Genomic DNA, 22,149 nt, shown 5'->3' on the forward strand with positions numbered 1-22,149 from the left:
CATAAGCCGTAATAGCTAGAAAGCTAAAATTTTCACAATGTTTAACTGTGTAAACAGAAACATGCGCGCACACAATATCGTTCCGTGTAGTACTCGCGCAGACGTACAAACAGTCACGCCACTTGTAAACACCAACACAACGATACGATTATATAGCGAGTAGTGAGTACTAATGGTTGCGCGTGCTACTATTTACTAGAAAGGTAATATAATACTTGTTATGTTAGAGAGAACTAACACTGAATTCTATACGTAACAAATATACTGCAACTATTTGTAAAATTGAATTTACAACTGTAATACTGAATGCCACCCAAAAAAAACATTTATACGTACACGGAAAATTTGCAATTGCAACATATTTTTTTATTTTATCTCCAAAGTCTTCAATTTCTCCCACTTAAAAAAGAGAACTAAATGTAAACTTTTCTTCTCTATCAATTTTAATAAAACTAAAGTCCTTTCTAACTTAAACTAGCGGTATAATTTCATTTCGTAAGCAAAAATAGTCCAATACCGAAAAACCAGCAAACAACAATAAATATCTGGTACACAGTACCCTCTATTAATGTATATCATCCCTACAAAATCACAAATGACTATACGCGTAGAATCAGTCACGCATGATACATTACCGTTACAGTTTAACATTGAAACTTGTGCCACGTTGTAATCTATCAACATCTGTAGGGCGACCTACTTAGGTACATTATCAGCACTAAACAATGTTTATAGGGCTCCCACGTGACTGTTTGGAACTACAAAATTACTAACAAGCTAATTTAACAGATGATTTTGAGTTTAAGGCCGAGTATTTTGACTCATGGATAAGTGTCGCATAACCTATCCGATAGAGAAAGTGTATGAAAAATTTTCCCTTGATAAGTTGACCAATATTTATTCGTAAGTGGCGAAACAAGCCATTAATCTATCTTCAAACTTAATTTGATGGATTAGTTTTGTTCAAGCATTACTCCCACCTTTTCTTGGTAAGGACACGTGACAAGAACTTTAACAAACATACAAACAAAAGTCACAAAGTGCAACCAGACCTAAACAATAATTACTGAATCACACACTATTACTAAGTACCAAAACATCCACCATAAATACTTCCATTTTAGCACAGTTTTAAAAGGTGTCCCTAAATAGATGACCTGGATTATGAAAGGCCGGCCTAAAAGGGGTCAAGGTACCAACTAACCCCTTTCTAGCAAGACCGACCTCTTGCTTGCAACTTAAAAAAAATGGCTACCATGAAATGAAGGCTCTAATTTTATGCAAGAGCTTTATACATTCACTTACTAGTTTTATAGCAGAAGTATACTTTCAAGTTGTAATGTAATAAGTCAGAAAACTTAAAGAGACAGTCCCGAAATTAACAAAATTCTAATTGTCTGAGACATACCACCTACTTAATTAAGCTACCTCATCACTGAAAACAAATTATTCATAAATACGTATATCGTAATAAGTATAAGGCTTTGTAGCAGTTTTCGTCTAATCTATGCCCTACTCGATATTCGTCTTTCAAGTGACACCTTATTTCAACCCTTGGATACCAACTCGACAAACGTTCTCTTTATTTCCCGTTATCAACATAAAATATTGCCTAAAAATTTGCAGTAGGTAACTAAAAACCTTTTGCAGCAGCCCTACAAAACACAGAACATTAACTGACAACATAGGTGTGCGCCCCAGATCGAACAAAGACCTAATGTGTGTTCCCAAGTTATTTTCCACTGCGAATTACTGAATGGACTAACGTAAAGCGTACAGTATACATGTCATCAAGCCAATGTGACGCTAAGGACAGGTAAACAACATGTTTTGCTGATGCAATTGTTATTATACAACGTAAATTATTATGCAGCGGTCAAGGAAAAAAGGAAAAGTAATAATCTCGTAAGTGGAAATTCTCTTTGCTGCTGTGCAAGTAGAAAAGAATTGGTAAAGTATGCAAAAAGTTAGCTATTGAGAAGAAGCGGATATTTGCACGTGAGTAAAACAATACGGACATTTTAAATGTCGGTGTTTGGTATACGCTAAAGGGTGCTCTAAACACGAGTTTAAGTATGTATAGAATCTGCAGCAGTTAAATCAAAGCAAGCCTGCTTTGGGCTGCTGATAAACTACCTTAACACCAACAATACGAAACACAAACAAAGTCAGTTCAATGACCTACGATATAATCTTTCACCCTCAGATCGATCGAGACAATTCTACTAATCTTTTCAACCACGGATTCCGGAACTCTTCATGATCCCATCGTGAACCCTTCGACGATGATGCAATTTACAAGCCGGTAGTAAAGGGATCGGACCAATTGCATCCAATTGAATAAACTGCTTCCGCAACTTTCCTCTTCACGAGACCCGCTGGACCAGCACCGGTTACCATAGCAACGGCCTTTAAACCGCATTTTTTTAAATCTTTTGATAGGTTAAGTACGAATTCAACGGATGGAATGCACAACCGGAACTGCGGTAAGAGATGGTACGAATAACTAATTGTACCGTTTAAATGAGGATCGAAACTAAACTGATTTGAACACCCTAGACCAAAAAATTATATAATATCATGGATAGGGAATCTTTTCCAAGAAGTATGATTAAGTAGTTGTAACCTTTAATTGATAACATTAGGAACAATCCATCAAGTAGTGCCCATCATTACGCAACATCTGCCGCAAAAATGTATAAAATGACATAAGATTGTTCACAAGAAATGAACGCCAAGTACAAAGTAACTACTTTCACTTTTGCCTGCACTTGTCATCGTGTGCAGCGTTTTCCTGTTCCACTTGGAAACTGGCACGACACAGGTTAATTTAGTGGGCACGCCGTGGTGGAAGGGCATGCCCTATAAATAACATCATCTAGGTCAGGTGGGGTGCAGTTTGGCAAGTTTTGGTTTAGATTTAACTATTTCTTTTCTGAAGTTACGAAAGAAAGAACTTTATTCTTTAGAAAAATATCCAGCCGAAGTCTAAAAGGTACTATTGATGAGTCTATATAGATCTTTACTTTTTAGAAAAAGGGTACATAGTAAACAAAACTCCGATTTTAAGTTATCTGACTTAATACAATTTAAACCGAGGCACTTGTTAATGCTTCAATTAACAAATGTTTGTAAACATTTCAAGTTTATATTTAAGTGCAAAACCCTTAGCTATCTCACTTTAAAGATAATGAGACCGCACAAAAAAAAATCGTCGTCTTTCCACAACTTTCCCACCTAATTTCCTAATCTAATCATGCATACTTATTTGTCACCATTTCCAAATAAAAAAAACCAACATAATCCATACTAATATTATAAATGCGAAAGTAACTCTGTCTGTCTGTCTGTCTGTCTGTCTGTCTGCTACTCAATCACGCCTAAACTACTGAACCAATTTGCGTGAAATTTGGTATGGAGATACTTTGATATCCGAGAAAGGACATAGGCTACTTTTTACTCCGGGAAAATATCTCATTCCCACGGAAAACAGCGAAAATCTGAAGAAACCGCTCCACCGCTTTGCGGTTGCACTGGTGTTTTCACTAGATGGCGCTACTGGCAATATTAAATCGCACTATCATTACGTTTTATGTCTTAGCTGGGTAAGCCTACACTTTGGAGATTTTTAACCGAAATTTGATTATTATGCTACTTACGTTATTCTAATCAGTTGAGGTTATACTTTTTCGAATTGATATTAGTTTGAAATAGTTTCCACTAAATATTTCGTGTTAGTTATAATAAATTTGTTTGTATATTCTTTTAAGTACTTAGTTTTAATTACATTATTTTCGTATTTAATGTTAATATTATACCCATTTGGTAGAATTTCGTGTTAGTTTAATTGTATATTTTTTTTTAGTAGTTATGAGTATTATATTATAGTATATGGTCACCCATCCACGGAACAACCTCGGCAAGCGTAGCTTAACCTTAGAGATGGATGCACGCGGTTGTTACTTAGCTACGAGGTTCTCTTATCTATACAAATATTATAAAGCTGAGTTTGTTTGAACGCGCTAATCTCAGGAACTACTGGCTCGAATTGAAAAAATATTTTTGCGTTGACCATTTACCGAGGAAGGCTATAAGCTATATAACATTACGCTTCGGCCAATAGGAGCGGATTAGCAACGAAAATTGTTACAAAAACGGGGAAAATTATGACCCATTCTCTCTCATGTGACGCAAGCGAAGTTGCACGGGTCAGCTAGTATCCTATAATCTAACTCTTGAGCCAAAACCAGCCAATCAGATTCCCACTACCAGGTACAAGCTCAAACATTCCATATACAACACAGAAGGCAAAAAATAAATGATCATCAATGTTTCGCCACATGTCTGTTCCCGCTATAACCTAACATCTATGCACCATATGCACAGGTAGGTGGCATGAAGGCCGACGCTAAACGCAATAAACGCATGTGACATAAATATCCACGCAATACAAGGTAATGACACGTAAACAACATTTTGTGGCTCCGAGACTGTTTAGATCAAGACCTTGGGCTTCTTCGATGCATCTTAATGAAGCGTTTAAAGAAAGTCGAGAAGGAATTTCCGTTTTCATGTGACTTAAAACGGGTTATAGGTATAACGGCTGGCCAAAACCTCAATGAAATACCTAGGTAGTTAAAGTATCGTAAACCTGATCATAACTTCATGAATATGGGTGAATCTACTTATCTAAATCCGTAACGAGAAGTCTTACGGAAGCGTTTTAGGTACCATCAATATAATAAATGTACATAATAAGCTGGCACACAAGAACAAGTGCAATTTCAAGCTATTTTTGACGAAAATATTTGGAAAGCTTCACTGTGCGCTACAGTAAAAAGGAATCTTAACTGCCCCACAATCACTTGATAGTAGTAATCTGATGCACCAGCGCAAACATTGGGAAAAAACCAGCATGAATGGTGTGCATAGTAATGATTTCTGTGGAAACCGTTATGGGAAACACGCGATTTGAAAGCCACGTGCTTGAACCAGGATGTCTGCTACACGTACATATGAACTATGAAGTTAATCAACAATCACCACCCACCAGAGACAGCAGACATCACTTTCTCACGGCGTGATTCCCAGACGGTGACGTCACCCGTGCCGAACGGTACAAGCATCGATCAAGTTATTTGCTAAATGCCTAGTCACCGTTACGGCAAATTTCTCAAAATGTAGACGGAGGTTTTGGTACCATAAACGTGTTAGTACGGCTATAACGAATAGCCATGTGTAAGTATGTTCTAGTCACCACAGCTTACTTTAAAAAATTCAAAGTGTTTCAAGAATTTCTAGAAGTCATCACCTTTTTTCTACTAGGTGGGTATGAAATCATAAGCCTCACGAATTACGATGACAAAAAATAATCTCAATTAATAATTTGAAATTCTGATTATATGGTGACTACAAATAGTATATTAAATACATGAATAATTGCCAATACAAAAGAAGATATAAACAAAATTCTACTAGACTTGCTAATCCGTAAAAAAAACAATGCTAAAATCACCCTTTGTATCCTTGTTTACCTTCAAAAAGCGATTTGAGATAACACAATCAAAACAGATAAAAAAAGACAAACACAGTTGAACGACCTACAATGACAAAATGTAAAATATTGATTAATACACAGTTTGTTTATACAATAGGTAATCAGTTTTACAGCTTAGTGGGTCAGAGTGTCGTTTATGTAACCATTTTAATTAGTACCAGTTGTTTTTTACTAGAATATGTAGTTAATGACTGAATGGATAACATAGTTTTAAATAGATGGCGCTAGTTAGGCTTAAGGTAGAATAAAATAATAAATTGGATCTTGTTTGGTATAGAATTTTGCTTCTCAATAGGGATTATAAGCTTGATATTGCAGTTAAATACATTTGAATCCTTAATTGAGCCCAAACAATTGATAAAAATCAAAAAAGAATTAACCCATCAAAGACCCACTGCTGGACAAGGGTCTCCTCCAGGAATGTGGGAGGGATAAAACAATGAATACCAGAAAATTTATAAACTGTTTACGTTTTAAAAGTGTATGATGCTTCTTAATTGTACTAACTAATCAAAATGTTAACCAAAATAATATCAAAATAATTTGTGAGGCATAGGTGTAATATAAGAGGAAGGTTAAATTATATTTTTCTCATGTGTACGTTGCGTCATAGTGAATATCTAAATACTGCAAGGTAAAGAAAACAACAACATGTAATGTATGCAAAAGTGATGCAATTCTAGTAATGCTTTTCCTCATAAGGGTTTAAGAACATAAATCAGGTACCTATGTAGGTACCTGGATATTTGTGAATTATTTATATTTGTTTCAATTCACCTACCTAACAGCGACCCTACATGAAAAGATTGATGGATGTAAATGAGGAAGGGGGTGTTGGTAAGGAATGCAAGGAATTCTTTGGTCTCTGCCTACCCCTATAGGAAGTAGGCCTGATTTTACTTTGCCAAATGTGTGTTGGAAATGTTACTCCCTTTTCTCTTTAAAGGACTCTCAAGTATGCAAGGTTTCCCCACAAAGATTTCCTTTTACACTTTCAAGAACCACTTCAAAGATGAATAGTCAAAAATTTTGAAGTAAATGTCAGGTAGCAACCATTTTAGACTATAAATAATTATTAATTATTCATTTTGTTATTCACTCTAGACTTATCTTAATTTAGCTTCCTTCTAGTACTTCCTTCCTTGTACATTATGTATCACATTTATACATTGTTATTGCAATAAATAAGGAAATATGGTTACCCAATATTGAGACCAAAAAGCTTGTTATTTGTGGTGAAGAAATGTAGGTGATGAACATGCTTAGTTATTTTTATGTGTGTACCTATGTAGGTATTTCATTACCTTCTTCAAAGATAGAAAATTATTAATTTTTCAGCCTATTATGTCATTCTGTACCTGAAAAAGCATTCTCTAGATTTAGTAATGAGAGGAAAGCTGGAAAGAGCTGCAACCGATTTGACAACAGAAGTAATACCAGTTAAGAAGAATTGAGATCATGCAAATAGACTTTGGAAATAGTGAAATAATGTGGGCTTACAGAGACATGTAACCGAGACATGAGTTTTCCAATTGGAGTTTCTAATCAAGGAACAAATAATGTTTTCTTTCATAACGACCATAACTTTGGCATGTTTCTTTACAATTAAATGTTAGACTTCAATATTTGCAAATATCTTTGAAGTCAATACATCCTGTATAAATAATTTATCTGCTATTTAATTTGTACACAAAATTACCATTTTATTTTATTTCCTGCTAGCATAACAAGCCAATTAGAAAAAGAATACAAAGCCATACATCTATGCATTTTATCATTGACTTTGGTCAAATTAGATTAATTTAAATGTCAATAAATATTTAAATGATTTTATAAATAGGTATGAACATAAGTGGGTTGTGTTCTAGTCTATGTTCAAACTACAAATACTGTTATTAGGTACTATATTTTGGGTTTTATTGATTTAGGTAATATTTTTTGTTTAGCATGGGTTCCAAGCCTGGTTGTTAATGTATGTATATAATATATGTATATATTTAGCAGTATATAAGATTCTGCTACTACAGTAAAAATTCTGCTTAGTTTGGAATCAAATGATTGTGTGTGAACTATCCAATGATATATTTATTCTGTATATCTTATGTGTTATTATATATATATCTTCAGACTGAGAGCAAACGAAGTTAGACTGAGTGTTTAGTTCTGTTTCTATATTTCTAACGATTGCTCTTTGAACTTTGCCTGTTGGTTTTGTTGTTAACTCGAAAACTGCTTTATTTCTGTCAGTACGTTTTGAGGAAATTCGTATAGTGATATAATATGATCACTTAAACACATAGGTATGCATTAGTTGTTTAGGATTGTATGTGTGTATGTATTAGGTAGTTGAAAAGAGTACCTAGTGTAATAATATGCTGTATGTTTTCGTTTCACAAGTATAAGGATAATAAATGAAAGTAAACAGCGTCATATAAGTCCAAGATAAGAGTACTGCAGTTAGTCACTCACAAAATTATCTTTATCAAGTACGTCTAGATACTCAACAAAAAATTTCATATTTCAAAATGTCAATCGCTTGTGTGAGTCAAACAAAAAATACTCGGCACACAATGACTTGCTATACTTCAATAATAATTTCCATTGCATCATGTAGTACACAAATGTTTTGGATGTATCTTATCAAGTAATAACATCCAGCTCAAAATAACTACTAGCAACAAACGTGATAATTGTTATCTAACTATTCATTAAGCTTCAATGTTGATTGTGAAATTGCAAGATTCTGTTTTTGTTTACCACTACTGATAACACAAGTGTGTGCTTCCAATAACACTCACTACACTGTGCATATTAACAAATTAACTTTGGTGACTAATTATATTCTCATACTACCTGTTATAAATGAGTTCACTCAAGCTTTGTGTGGAGGTAAATATTGTAACAAATGACAATCGGCATGCAAACAACAGAAATAGCCACACATTACACACCATCATATAGTGTCAGCAGCTCACACACATCCAAGTGGCTAATTATACACAGTCTGTATCATACCTCCAAGTCTAGGAGCATGATTAACATAAGCCACATGTGTCAACAAAGATTATGAACACTACATTTTTTTAAACAAAAATACAACAGGTGGGTTGAACATAAACAATATGATTTGTTTACAAACAATAGCTAGTGTTAGGAGAGAGTGCAGGAGGGCGGCAGCGCGGGGGCATGCGGCGGGTACTCACCTCTTGGGCAGTAGCATGGCGGCGGAGCCCTTCCGCTGGAACACGCCGTCCACCAGCACGCCGTTCTTGCTGTTGCACGTCAAATAGAACTCCGGATGGTCATAGAACAGTTCCAAATGCCTCCGCGATATAAAACTCGAATGTCCCATGTTAACGTCCACTTGTCCACGACTAGAGTTCCGACCGATGATCACCTTCTTCTGCCGGATGAGGTACTCGAAGTCGCGGCCGTCGAGTCTCGCGATCGCGATGGGGGCCGGCTCCTGGGCCCACTGCACCTTGGAGGGCGACGGGGGCGCCTTCAGCGAGAGCAGCGCCCACGCGTCGCTCTCCGTGCTCCGCGTAAACTGAGTCTGGGCCATGGCAGGCGCGCGCGGACCGATATCACCAACGCTGTCCACACGCGGGGCGCGAACGCCTTGCACGAGGGCACATCACAATACCGCCGCGAGAACCGCTGCCGCCGCGTCGCGACCCGGATATCCGGAACCTGCCGAACCCGTGCCTTTACAATTTGAGGTTACTGACGGGACGCACATGCGCAAAGTTTCTACTTGTGCGGTAAACAAGAATTATATAAACCACCACACCACCACGTGATAATAATGTATACATATACCTAGTCCGGAAGAGCGGATCGATACTATAAAGTACGGATATGTCTTATATGAACGAAATATTAACCTTTTAGTTGTTGCACAACTGAATTTTCGCAATTGGACCGAAATTAGACACTAAAGTAAACACGAGGCGAGAACAAAAATAACCAAAAACGTCAGTTCGGCATACGCAGTTTACAAGTTCGCCGCGCCATCTATGCAACATAGCAACAAATTGTAAATATGCCATTTCATTTCACGCATGTATGTCAACCGATGTAGAAAATTATGTTAAGCTTCCGAATGATTGACTTTTTTAGTTTAAATATAATGGTTGTTTAAATATATTAAGTGCTTTAAAGGTTTTACAAATAAAACGAGGGCTAAAATTTCCCTACAATTGTGTCAATAATAAAATACTACAAATTGCACGGCAACATATTTGAGTGAAACGAAACTATACTAATAGTGACATCCAACGGACATCGATTATTCAAATATCGATTATAAACATAACAAATTGTATAGCTGAAAGCAAAACAAAAAGCTGAGACCCTAGTAATTTTACCTTTAGTTGTTCGAAAACGAAAAATATTACTAACGCACGTTGCTGAAGAGACAATTGAGGCAGTAATAATCGTTCTATTACAGTTTTTATTGGACTCAAGCATTTCTTAGTCGCATACAAGATCTCATAAAATCCGTTTAGTTGCTATAAAATGTTCCTTTTAACAACATTATTAACTCCTAAAATTAGAGTTACTAAATTCAAGAAGAATGTCTGTGTTAATAAAAGAAAATAACGAATCGATTTAATTGTCTATGAAGTAATCTGGACAACACTAGCGGAAAATACGCTGACGTCATCCACTTTAATCTTTTTTACTCTATAGACTTTGTTGACATTTTGAGACTGAGTTTGTATTACAAATTGTGTTTATATGAAACTTTGCAATGAAAACGATAACATATAATTCTCACTAACAGATAAGGTGTCAGTTAAAAATTGTAGCTGACTGCAGTATTAAAGACAGAAATAAAGGTGAGTGTCGGTATTGTACTATTTGACCGCGAAATTCGAATTAACCCTCTTATTCCTTTTGGCACAACTTATTTTTTTCTTTATCTGACCATAAATAACATTTTTTTTTATTCCGGCTTAAGAACTTCTTAAATCAATTAGGAAGAAAATTGAATGTGAAATCACTCTTGCCGCTAGAACCATGTTTCTCACGTAGTTCATGCTATTCTTGTGATTTTCACACGACGTGGCGCAGCCGTATCTACGTGCAAATTCTTGTGGATATTATGGCATATTAATAGACCACCTGCATAATTTTATAGGCGCTAGATTCTCGCGTTGGAATCAAGCCAGAACGAATAGATAAGTTGATCTAATCTTTTTATTTTGATTCAAAACACATGACTGCAAGTCATTCATTCCTTTCATGGTGAATGGCATACCAAGTATATTATTAGTGCTACATATTCAGTGCTCCTCTAATTCTGATATATTATAGAGAATAATTTTTGTCTCAAATTTTATGTAATTAATTCTCTAGTTATAAAAGCATATTTTGTGGCTTCTCAGTTCTGTAATATAACTGCTAATTAACTGTTTTATATTATGTCATGAGCCAAAGTTGGTAGGTATGTCTTTTATATAATTATGCTGCTGTATAAAAGAATTTAAATATTAGAATTATAAGTTTAATAGTAAACTATGTAGTCAACTTATTAGGTTGAATAAAACAACAGAATAAATCCACAAAATAACTTATATTTGGCAAACATGATTATGACAATATCACAGTTACGATTAAACATAAAATTAATACTAAATAAACGGAAAAGGCTGAATAAAATGTTAATCTAAAACATCCACTGCCTATAAAATAAGTTTTAATTTGATTACAAATCTAAATAAATTATTTATATTCTGAAATAAATTATAATAAACATGAAATAAAATTCACAACATATAGCCTTGACTAGAAATAAAATAGGCTTTTTGTTTGTAAGCTAACAGACTTACCATTAGCTTAAATCATTATAGCATTGAGAAACCTTTGGAACACACATAAGTAAAATATCAAAAAGTATAAATGCTGTAAAGAGCTGTTTATACAATGTCCATTGCAGTGTCTTCGTTAGGAATATGTTTCATCCATGTTTGCATCAAGAAGATAGATATCTAAGTTCGAGTTAAGAAGATAGCACCCCTGATTTCTGAGGTACATTTAACGGTAGTTTATGTATTCGATAGCATTAAAACTCCTATAACAAACACTATTGAATAGGTAAACTACCGCTTAATGTACCTCAGAAACAGGGCATTAGTAAAAATATCCATTGCAAAGTTAGTGGTCAACGATGCATCAAAGTTGTTAAACACACTCAAAGGGGCCTGTGGCATTTTAGCAATTGATACATCTTAATGCCATCAGTAAATCTGTTTCAACTCGGTAGGTTATTCTATTAACTACTTATAATTTAGTTAATAATTCAAAAACCTTGTAGGACTTTTTGATTTTTCTTTTGTTATGAATATAAATGTTTTGTTTTAAAAATCTTATGGGTTGTCAATCTGATCATGTTAGTGACCATCAATGCACATCAAATTGTCCTTCATGTAAAATTATATGACATGTGAGTAACTGTGTGTGCAAACAATTACTTTTAATGGCTTTAAAATGAGGTCATCATAGTTAAGGATTTTAAGATGTCTCATGTGATTATTAGTACTACACAAAACTATGTTTAGTTTATAATTTCTGATAAAGGTAAAATCAAATAATTTATTCATTAAGATCAAATGTTGACACTTATAATGGATGTTACAATTACTGAATCTACCACTAGCTGGGAAAGGAGCTAGAGCTTTTTAAGTAGAGCTAGCAAGAAATAAATCCATGAAATCTAGGTAGGTACCTATTTGGCAACCATATTGTTATAATGCAAATAATATCGTTTAATTAGTGCCTTTTAAGTGTTTTTGTTTTAAGAAGTCCTTGTAGTAGGTACAAGGTTATTATAGATTCACACCATCAGTTTGTATAGACTTGTTTAGATAATATTTATCAACCAAAGTCATTTTGGAGGTTATCCATATAAGGCACATTAATACAACACTTCTATCAAGCCCTTGTACTGGCTCCAATGTCATTGGAGTTAAACAATCAACAGTTAATGTATTGTCATCACACAGTAGGGAACCGATTTATCAAATTCAGGTCAACTGAATTGGGTTACTGAGCGGCTTAGAGTATAATTTGTAAAGAAAAACTATATGCATCGAATGTATTGTATATGGTATATGGGTATTGATCACCCAAAATCATTTAATTTACACCACGACGCAGTATTTGGGTAAAGCCTAAGCTTTTATAGTTCCCATTCTTCATACGCAAAACCAAAGTGCTACTCTCCGAGACATAAATCCTGGTTCCATCTAGTAGGGAATAGTAGGGATTCAGGACAATATAAATAAGAATGGATGGCAACTCTGACCAATCTGAGCTTGTCTTTAAGCCCGGTTTCCAACGCGGAAGAGACCCATTAATGACTTCGCTAAACTCGCAAGCGCAAGCTGCATACTTGTATTTCCACCAAAGTGGAAACCGGGCATGCATACTATGGAGTATAAAGCAGAATGACGAGTGGGATAAAGAGGGGGGGGGGGGGGTAATTGATTAATGACGGAAACAGTGTGTTGACAAATGCGGCGTGAACTTTGACTGTGTTATGTAATGTCGTGAGAACATACGCTTGCGCAATCTGTTGATGCAATCACAACACGTGTCGATATTTATTTTGTTTGAATTATTACCCGCCATTTATGTACACCGGCACTGTGCATTAACCATAAAAGGAATTAAAAGATATTATATTTCGGTACGATCTACGTTGCGTGTCTGCACAGTTATACGCGTAAAAACTATGCCACTAATGAGGACAATTGATAAATTGCGCGTGTCATTGTATTTATATTTTAAAATATAACTTGAATCGGCATTACCCGGCTGCCAATGAAACATGAATTTGGTAGCAATATGTTCAGCTGCTTATAGTCAGAGAACTAGCAAACATTTTATACAAAAAGTAATTTGAACTCTTATATTTTGGCGATACCGTTGCGTTATATTGGGTGAATTTAAAGTATCCGTTTTTGAGAAAAGAGTGCATTAATTTACAACAAAATATCTGGCATACCAGGTGTACTTTGTGTACCAATTTTCCAAGGCTAAAAACTACGTATTCGTTTGCTATTAATCATCCAACTGTGTCAAACTAGCCACTCCTCTATTAATCCAGTGCTTCTCCTTCACTTCGGAAGGCAAAGTAATATACATGACAAAGTTAGAGGAATGTCCCGTAGTGGCCAGCACTCCCTTCCGCTCGCTCGTCTTGTAGATAGGACAGAAGTAGCACGGCGGAGGTCGGAAGTTCCCTATCAGAGCTGGCTGGAACCAGATGATTGGGATCGTGTCGAATAAGATCTTAGGATATGATTCGTCTAGTTGCATCGTCTCACGGTTCCATCGTGCACCTTCAAGGAACAAGCCCTGTGAAGAATAAAATTCTGTGTTATAACATTTCTAAGAAATTGCATTTTTGGTTTTAATTTTCAAGCCATACAATTGTCTTAGTAAGACTATAAGCAACCATTTCAATAACCTTTATGCGTCAAGAAATAGTCTACAAGTTCCTACTTTGGCTTGTCAATAAATAACCATTATTAATGTAAACAAAATTACATACTGCGAAAAATAGATGCCTAATCTCCGGTAGAAAGACGGCCAATCCCTTGAAGACGATGGCTTATTGAAAGTTATCGTAAGATCATAAAACCACACCATGCCTTACGCTAAACTCACCCAGACGAACACACTGTGCTCGTGATCCTGTTTATCCATTTCCATAGTTTGCTGCTTGCACATAACAATACAATTCATAACATAGAGAAAACTATTTATTAAATTAAAAATAATTCCCATATCGGAAACTAAGTCCATTAGCAAATTAATTGCTAGTTCAACGGTTTAAACTAGATTTTTCCACCATGACACAACATTATTTAGGGAATTTGACGTCAAATTATATTCTTAGATTATATCTTATTAATCTCTACTAATATTATAAAGCTGAATCTATACTATAAAGCAACCAATATTATAAAGCTGAAGAGTTTGTTTGTTTGTTTGAACGCGCTAATCTCAGGAACTACTGGACCGATTTGAAAAATTCTTTCAGTGTTAGATAGCCCATTTACCGAGGAAGGTTATAGGCTATATATCGCGCTACGACCAATAGGAGCATAGTAGGAATAAAAAATGTTACAAAAACGGGAAAAATAATGACCCATTGTCTCTTATGTGACGCAAACGAAGTTGCGCGGGTCAGCTAGTTTAAAATAAAGTGAACTGTGGCGTTGCTATATAAATCTGCTCATAGAACGAGTAGAAGTACTTAAATATTTTTTTACGAAAAGAAAATATACGTTCAATCACCCGTTCTTCAATTAAATTACAGAAAAATCTACACTGATAAAAGCATACATTCAGTAGAATTTCAACAAACGAGACAGATCTATCTTAACATACAAGTTTTTCACAATGATTGTGTACAGTAAAAACCATGAAGCCAAGAGGCATACCTACCCTATTTTTTGCCACCAGCTTGCAGTAAATAAGATATAAGAACCCACCTTACAATACACCCCGAAATACGGTTGTTCACTGCTCTCGGACTCCATGGAAGTGAGCACGAACTCGAAGTGCACTTGATCTATGGGTATCTTGTTGTGTCGCGAGTAATTCTGCAGCACCCCCGTCAAGAACGACTGCGTGAAGTAGAAGCCCGAGATCCAGAACACGATGGGTGGCCCTTCGTCTATCCAGTCTTGTAGGAATTTCAGCCTAGCAGAAATAAGAGAAGACGTTATCAAATAGTCAAAATTATCTTCTTGAGTGCTGCTAAAACAAATTATATTGCCTGTTTTTACTTTTTGATTCTAATTGTGGTAAATAACTTTCTTTTGTGGCCTTAATCAAAAAATTCATCCTATTTAAAAATAAAACCGAATGACTCTGATAAAACCACAATTTTCGTATCAAAATATATAGTAATTTTGGCTAAAGGACCATGCAAAAAAATGTATGGGCAGTGTCCCATCCCATCAACAGACATGGGACAAGTTTCAATATCATTATTACGTCCCATGAAAAGTCAGTACCAATTTTTAGTTCGGAATTCGACGGGGTTTTTTTTAAAAAAGACTTTTGACAAAAATAAAGTATTTTTATTTTAAAATAAAAAAATACATTTTAGACGATAATTACAAAAAGCAATTGTTCAACTAGACATTTTAAGTATTAATAACACAAAAACAATTGTGCAAGTAGATACTTAATAACAACAGAACTATTATCCAGACAAAAATAACGCTATATTATTCATCTATTATAATAGTCGATAACAATGCCGCTGGTAGATTAAAGTCGATATGTCGACCTTTGCCCATATACCATACTAGCTGACCCGTGCAACTTCGCTTGCGTCACATAAGAGAGCCATGATTTTTCCCGTTTTTGTAACATTTTTCACTGGTGCTCTGCTCCTATTGGTCGTAGCGTTATGATATATAGCCTATAGCCTTCCTCGATAAATGGGCTATCTAACACTGAATGATTTTTTCAAATCGGACCAGTAGTTACTGAGATTAGCGCGTTCAAACAAACAAACAAATAAACAAACAATCATACAAACAAACTCTTCAGCTTTATAATATTAGTATAGATAATTGATATTATATGGGCACAACCTCCAACCGTACGCGCCCCTGTTAGGCATGTGCAATACCACTGTTCAATAGCGGGCGCAGGCGTCGAAAGGGTGCGGTCGGGGTAACGGAGCAAGGAGGGAGGGTAAAGTACGTCTTACGGCTGTTCTCTCTCGAGTTTTTTTTAGTTAAATAGTACCTTTTCAATTCAGTTCTTAATACTTAATAAAACTGTATAAGTATAACATATTTTTTTTTATTGCACGATAACCCCATATCCTACAGTGATGTCGCCATAGTAAAAAATAATCATAATGTCGAGATGTATTTAATGAGATATGTTTGGCATCTGTTGATGATATGGGACGATTTTTTGCATAGTCCTTTCGTGAAAATAAAATGTATCAATTGTAGCAGAAGTTTCACCAATAATTTGCCAATTAGTTAACGTGATAAAATATTATCTTTCTAAACCAATATCATGTTTACACGCAAGTTCACACAATATACTAAAATGTACATCAGTATCATTCATAATTACTCTTCTACTTTCAGACAAACATGTCGGAGCCAGTCCTGAACGAGGAGACCTGGCCTCAGGAAGCCGAAGCGGCCATCAGCGACATCAAGAAGCACGTCAAAACTGCGTGCATTTCCCCCATACTGCATAGCAACAACCAGAGAATCTACATCAATCTGACTACCCTGGAGAACTCCGACTACTGTATTGAAATGTCAGCAGCCGGGTTCAGAGTCGTCGGCAGAAAATACGATGACACCAGCCTCTCTAGTATAGAGAACATGAACTATGAGACTCCTTACGCTTTACTGAACAATATTAGTCAGAAATATCGGGAGTCTTTCGGCGGAGAGCTCATGAACAAGCTGCTGGACCTCGCCAGGAAAGCCGAAGGTTGAATACTTGAGCATGTTTAAACCAATCGGTTATAGGCCTAACCCCAAGCCCAATATCAGTGATGTTCGCTTGAGTTTGAAAGTGCAATTTTAGTTTTAATTTAATTATATTTTGTGGTGAACTTTTGAGCGATAGTTCAATAACATTGGTTCTGTTCAGTGTCATTCGCATATTAGTTTAATAAAGAACCAATACCCAGGGTCCCAGATTCGAAATATTGTTGGCGACGTAGTCGAAATTGTTAAATTTAGAAATTGTGTCAAATGTCACCTGTCAGTATTCACGTGTGCTATATAAATGTTTATAACTAAGTTTATATTTGTAGTACTTTAGTAATACTAATGCGACTAGTGCTGAATGCTATTATAGTTGAAATAAACAAATAATAATGTATGTATTAAATTCAGTGTATTTATGAATAATGGATGTTGTGTCAATGTTTTCAGTGCGTGTATAATGTTCCTACGTTTCTAAGAATGCATAATCAATACGAATTTTGTTAGAAAATGTGACAAACATTCTGCACTAGTTCGCTGTACAAATCTGTATTTATAATCTGAACTCTCTGACAGTAGTTATAAGAATCTCTTTTCGTTACAGTTCGCAGTACTTTATACTACTACTACTATACTTTGAATATAAAATATAATATATATCGATTTGTTTAATCTATGAGTTTAATGATATAGAACAATCTCCTGCAGTAACTGTCTTGTGACGTCAGTAGGTACTCAGCATGCTGTCGGAGAGATCAGACAGTTATAGAATTTTCCAGAGGTTGTGTGATCAATCTATGAGCTTTTTAAACCATTTGCGATAATGTCATGTAATTTTTGTAATTCACTGTTTATTGAATTCGATTTTATCTACAATTCCAGCAAAATGGCTTTATGAGAAATACCTATTAACATAGAGTTCTCATCTGTGAAACTTGAAAAAATAGGCTTCGGCATCAATCGGCTTACCCGGGCGGCAAAACCTAACATGTGTAGGAGAACCCGATCAGCACGAGCCGGCCAAGTCAGTTCTAGCATGCCTGGCAAAGCTGTTAAAGTTAGGCAGTAATTTTGAATTATAATTGTATAGTTTAGTGAATTGCAAGAATTATAAAACTACCCACATTTGGTGAAGACTTGGTGTTAAACTAGTAATATTTGATAGGCTACTCGCAATTTGACACGTCACTCTGTGTTTGCCTTCACTGTGTTGTGTCCTTAGAGGATGGTTCAGTTAACTCGATTGTTACTTGTCATCGTGGATGCTTCCTAAGTGCATTTAGATTGAAAATATGGCCAGTAGTTAACTTAGAACATCCACGTCACATTTAATTTAACTATATTTAGAAGCATAATATTATTATGACGTGCATCCTCATTTGCAGCTACCTATATGACAAAAAATAGATAAAATCATGTCAATTCTTTATACATAGTTTTTTTTTTATTTTAGATGCATGGAAATTGTCCTACATGTCCATGACAACCTAAGGAATCTCTATTTCAATACCTGAATTACGTGTAACTCGCTTTCAATGCATAGATTTGTATTGAAAAGTTCTCTAAAAGAGCGTTGCGAGCAGCAACAACTATATATGAGAAAAGTCGCTCTCTACGCTGCTCTCATTGAACAGTAAAGTTAAAACTTGATTAGTAACAATCGATGTTAACACGTAGCGGCAAATCACACCCTAAATAAAGGGTAGTAGTGACTGTTTTCCAATACATTATAACCGATAGATATAATTAAAGATAGTTTCGGCGGCCTATCGCTTCACGTGCTTACTCACGTGCACTCTCGGTACAATTGTCGACGGACTGAGTACAAACTTGTGTACCTCGTCGTTTGGGGACATGTGATAAACCTGCTGCATTTTTTTTCACAGTTATAACTTGTTCTAATGGTTAATTCTATGTATAATGGTGGCTAAAAACCTAGGAGTTCTTTAAAACTAATTAACTTACTTAACTTAATCTTAAATCGGTGCAATGTGCTAAGTGTCCAACTCGCACTTGGCCAAACTAAAGACCTAATATACATATGACTCATTCTGGGAGAGGACCCTTTTCCAGTACTGGGATGGTAATGGATTTAATTTAAATTAGAAATTGGTCCTGAAACGCGACGAAAATCTTACAATACCTTTCAAAAGCAAGAAGACAAAATTCCAAAACCTAAAATTTATTATAAAAAATGTATATCTAAATCGCATATCAATAGCATTTTGTATTAAAAACTTTTCTAAAACTAGCAGGTTATCTGTCAATTGTTCAAAGACTGCAATAGTAGAGGTAAACTATAAAACATCGCATGTGCCCAAACGATACATTTCTTTAGACGTATATACACGATATAGAGTAGTCGACTTGTTTGTGATAGTAATATAAATTAATATATTATATTTGTGTTTTATTTCAACAACCTGTATGTTTCTTTTAAATTGGCTTCAACTACAGGATGTATAAAAGAAAATCATGCACAAAAATTATCTTGTGTCGCTGTGGGGCTGGCTTTGAAACAACAGATTCGAATTACAACGTGCTCTAAAGCTTTGGGAATAGAGCCTTGTGCGCTAAGTTACTCTATTGTAAGCTCTATACCATCACGCTATACGACAGGCGACATAATAGAAAAATAATTACAAAAGTCGATTAGTATCTATGTTTAAAAACGACTCATACCTGAGCAACGTTTTGTCAGTAATCAATAAATAATGTATTTCTATTATTTAGATTCATTGTCAAAGCCTTTAGCCAACAAGAAGCTATGTCGGCTCCACATGGAAGTTTAGACGTCTAATAAAATATTAAAAAACAATTGATTGAAAAATTAAGGCGAATATAATTGCTAGTCAATTTCTTATGGCAACACTTTGACAAAAAATCCTCCTGAAAATCGATCATGTATCATTTAGAAACTCAGCTTTTAAAAACCTGAATAAATTGTCTACTAAACCTCAACCTATAACTCTATTCGCAATGTTTCGCAAAGCTTGCTATTATTAAACACAGTCGATACAATCACGAAACAAAGCTGCTATCGTAAGTTATTCACGAGTCAATCAAACGATCGGCGATACCTATTGCAAACCACTTATGATCTCGAAATAACTGACGTTTGACATTTATGTGTGTGCAAATATAACGCCGGTGCAGTTTCAACATTCATGATTGGTGCTAGTCGGAAATTGGGCTTAAAATGGTAAAGGTTAATTTGGGTGGACTAATTGATTGAGACAATATAGAGGTAACAGAGATAGCAAAGGTCTGAACTAAAAGTGGCTTCTTCAAGCCATAAGGCATGTGGCGAAAGGCTGTTTTAAGTACTAGTCAGAAGTTTAATTTTGAGATGCTCTAGCGAAGTATCTGTATTATAAGGGATCCAGGATTTTGCTTAGTTATTGAAATTATGGTATTGGGTTCAGTGACTTTAGGGTGTAATGCTTCATATTTGATCTGGGGTATCATTTGAGCGATGAATCAATGAGATTCTCCCCTAGAATCGCTAGTGCGCTTACAATTGTATCTTCTTCTTCGCTTTCAACGTCACAAATTGGTCAAACAGATGATAATCTAGGTAATTATCACAGTCTACTAGTTATATCCTCACCTAGCTAGAAGATCAGCAACATAAGACCCCAACGGCTTCATAGATGGGTAAGACTTGGACATCCAGGCGGCCGGCACGATGCCCTTGATGAAGGCGTTGTTGCAGGACTCCAGCTCGGCGCTCATGATGGCCAGGCCCTGAGCCGCCATGTGTACTCCGTGGAGAGTGCGCTTGACCACCGCGATGAGGCGGTTGTAACGGATCAACTCCTGGGAATAAACATAGGGTAACAAAACATTGGTATTGGAAAATGCCTGACATATTTAGGGACACCTAAATCTACTATTTCCGAACATGTAACGTAACAAAATCATAAAAATCCTAAATTGTTGATCTTAATGTTTTCTTTCTGCTAACGAAATTTAGAAGGTGATAGATATGCGGAGGGCCTCGTGTGATGCAGTGCCATCGCATTTCCGATTTAAAGATAATTTCTTACACAGGTAGGTAAGTCTTCAAGATTAAGAAGAGAATTTTTGGGAGTATTACGCCACCTACTGCCTTAATTTGATATCTTTCGAAAAATTTACAGGCAAGTACATAACTGAGTTGTAAAAAGATCACGAATGCTGTGAAGCCTTAAAGAAGATAATTAATACTTTACCTGTTTTAGCACCGTATTCATGCTGTTATAATACATGACGGGGTACTTGAGGGACACTTCGAACACGTCGTAGGACCGGGGCAGGCGGCCGAGCATGTCCTTCGTCATATCGACGATGCCGCCGCCTTCGCCGCCGCCCTTTGCTACTATTGTTGTTTGAGTCAGCAAGGTGCCGAATAGGAGCTAAAACAAAGGAAATGTTACGATTACAAATTTGCTCCAAATAGGTAATTAAAATATGGGCATGGGTTATGGTAAAAAAGGTTCATCCACGTTTATAACAACAAGGGAAAAGTAAATTTTCCCAACGATTTGCTTTGTCAATTTCGTTGCAGGTAAAAGTTATTTTTCAGTATTGGATGGTTATGACCGATGATGATGAACTGATACGTAAACTTAATCCTGAAATCTTTCTTATCAATGTTTGCCTTGCAATTAGCTACAATCATTATGCTAAAGCCAACCTTCAAAAAGCGTTATAGGTTAGTACGTTTAAAAGCCAACATTTAAAAATGATCACTTAAAATACTAAGATAACTATGTCAGATTCAATATGATATATCGATGTACTTTAATAGATATCATTTATAGCTCATTAACAACACGAATAACATCAAACTCACAGCAGCAGTCTCCTTATTATCCTTAGTAATGTCAGCGTTCTCATGTAGCCCGAACACCTCAGGTTTGGCAATCATGGGCAGAGCTTTGATGTGCTCCAACACCGAGTTATAGTCCATGCTCGGTGGCATGCAGTAGTTGCCGCTAGGAGAGAACGAGTACCTGGGAAAGAAGAACACCTCTATGTGCTTTCATGAGAGATTTTTGAAACGTTTTTGTACGATAACTTTGCCCCGAAAGGCCTGACCCGGACAAGACACTA

The 22,149-nt window shown here is 35.7% G+C and overlaps 3 protein-coding genes across 3 annotated transcripts in view; 1 reads left to right on the forward strand and 2 right to left on the reverse strand.

The window, feature by feature from the left end:
• The window catches only part of FoxK (forkhead box K), a 67,915-nt gene extending 58,353 nt beyond the window's left edge, over positions 1-9,562 (reverse strand). Inside the window, exon 1 of the mRNA XM_076117008.1 lies at positions 8,761-9,562. Coding sequence (XP_075973123.1) covers positions 8,761-9,122 — 362 coding nt within the window. The 5' untranslated portion in view covers positions 9,123-9,562. The remainder of the gene's footprint in view (positions 1-8,760) is intronic.
• Positions 9,563-10,222: 660 nt separating this feature from the next.
• LOC142974590 (GSK3B-interacting protein-like) lies at positions 10,223-19,452 on the forward strand. The gene is made up of 2 exons (XM_076117009.1): positions 10,223-10,401; positions 16,696-19,452. The coding sequence occupies exon 2, from the start codon at positions 16,702-16,704 to the stop codon at positions 17,056-17,058; it is 357 nt and encodes a 118-aa protein (XP_075973124.1). The 5' UTR covers positions 10,223-10,401; positions 16,696-16,701; the 3' UTR covers positions 17,059-19,452.
• Dnah3 (dynein heavy chain 3, axonemal) overlaps positions 11,192-22,149 on the reverse strand; it is a 52,685-nt gene continuing 41,727 nt past the window's right edge. The window contains exons 68-72 of the mRNA XM_076117010.1: positions 21,890-22,049; positions 21,267-21,449; positions 20,663-20,871; positions 15,067-15,277; positions 11,192-13,924 (exon numbers count right to left, since the gene is read on the reverse strand). Of these exons, the coding sequence (XP_075973125.1) occupies positions 13,628-13,924; positions 15,067-15,277; positions 20,663-20,871; positions 21,267-21,449; positions 21,890-22,049 (1,060 nt within the window). The 3' untranslated portion in view covers positions 11,192-13,627. The remainder of the gene's footprint in view (positions 13,925-15,066; positions 15,278-20,662; positions 20,872-21,266; positions 21,450-21,889; positions 22,050-22,149) is intronic.

Source organism: Anticarsia gemmatalis, chromosome 8, assembly GCF_050436995.1.
Source record: "Anticarsia gemmatalis isolate Benzon Research Colony breed Stoneville strain chromosome 8, ilAntGemm2 primary, whole genome shotgun sequence".
NCBI classification, from domain to species: domain Eukaryota; kingdom Metazoa; phylum Arthropoda; class Insecta; order Lepidoptera; family Erebidae; genus Anticarsia; species Anticarsia gemmatalis.

Excerpts from the sequence above, each read along its gene's own strand:
- LOC142974590 (XM_076117009.1), top strand. The coding sequence starts at position 16,702 with ATGTCGGAGCCAGTCCTGAACGAGGAGACCTGGCCTCAGGAAGCCGAA.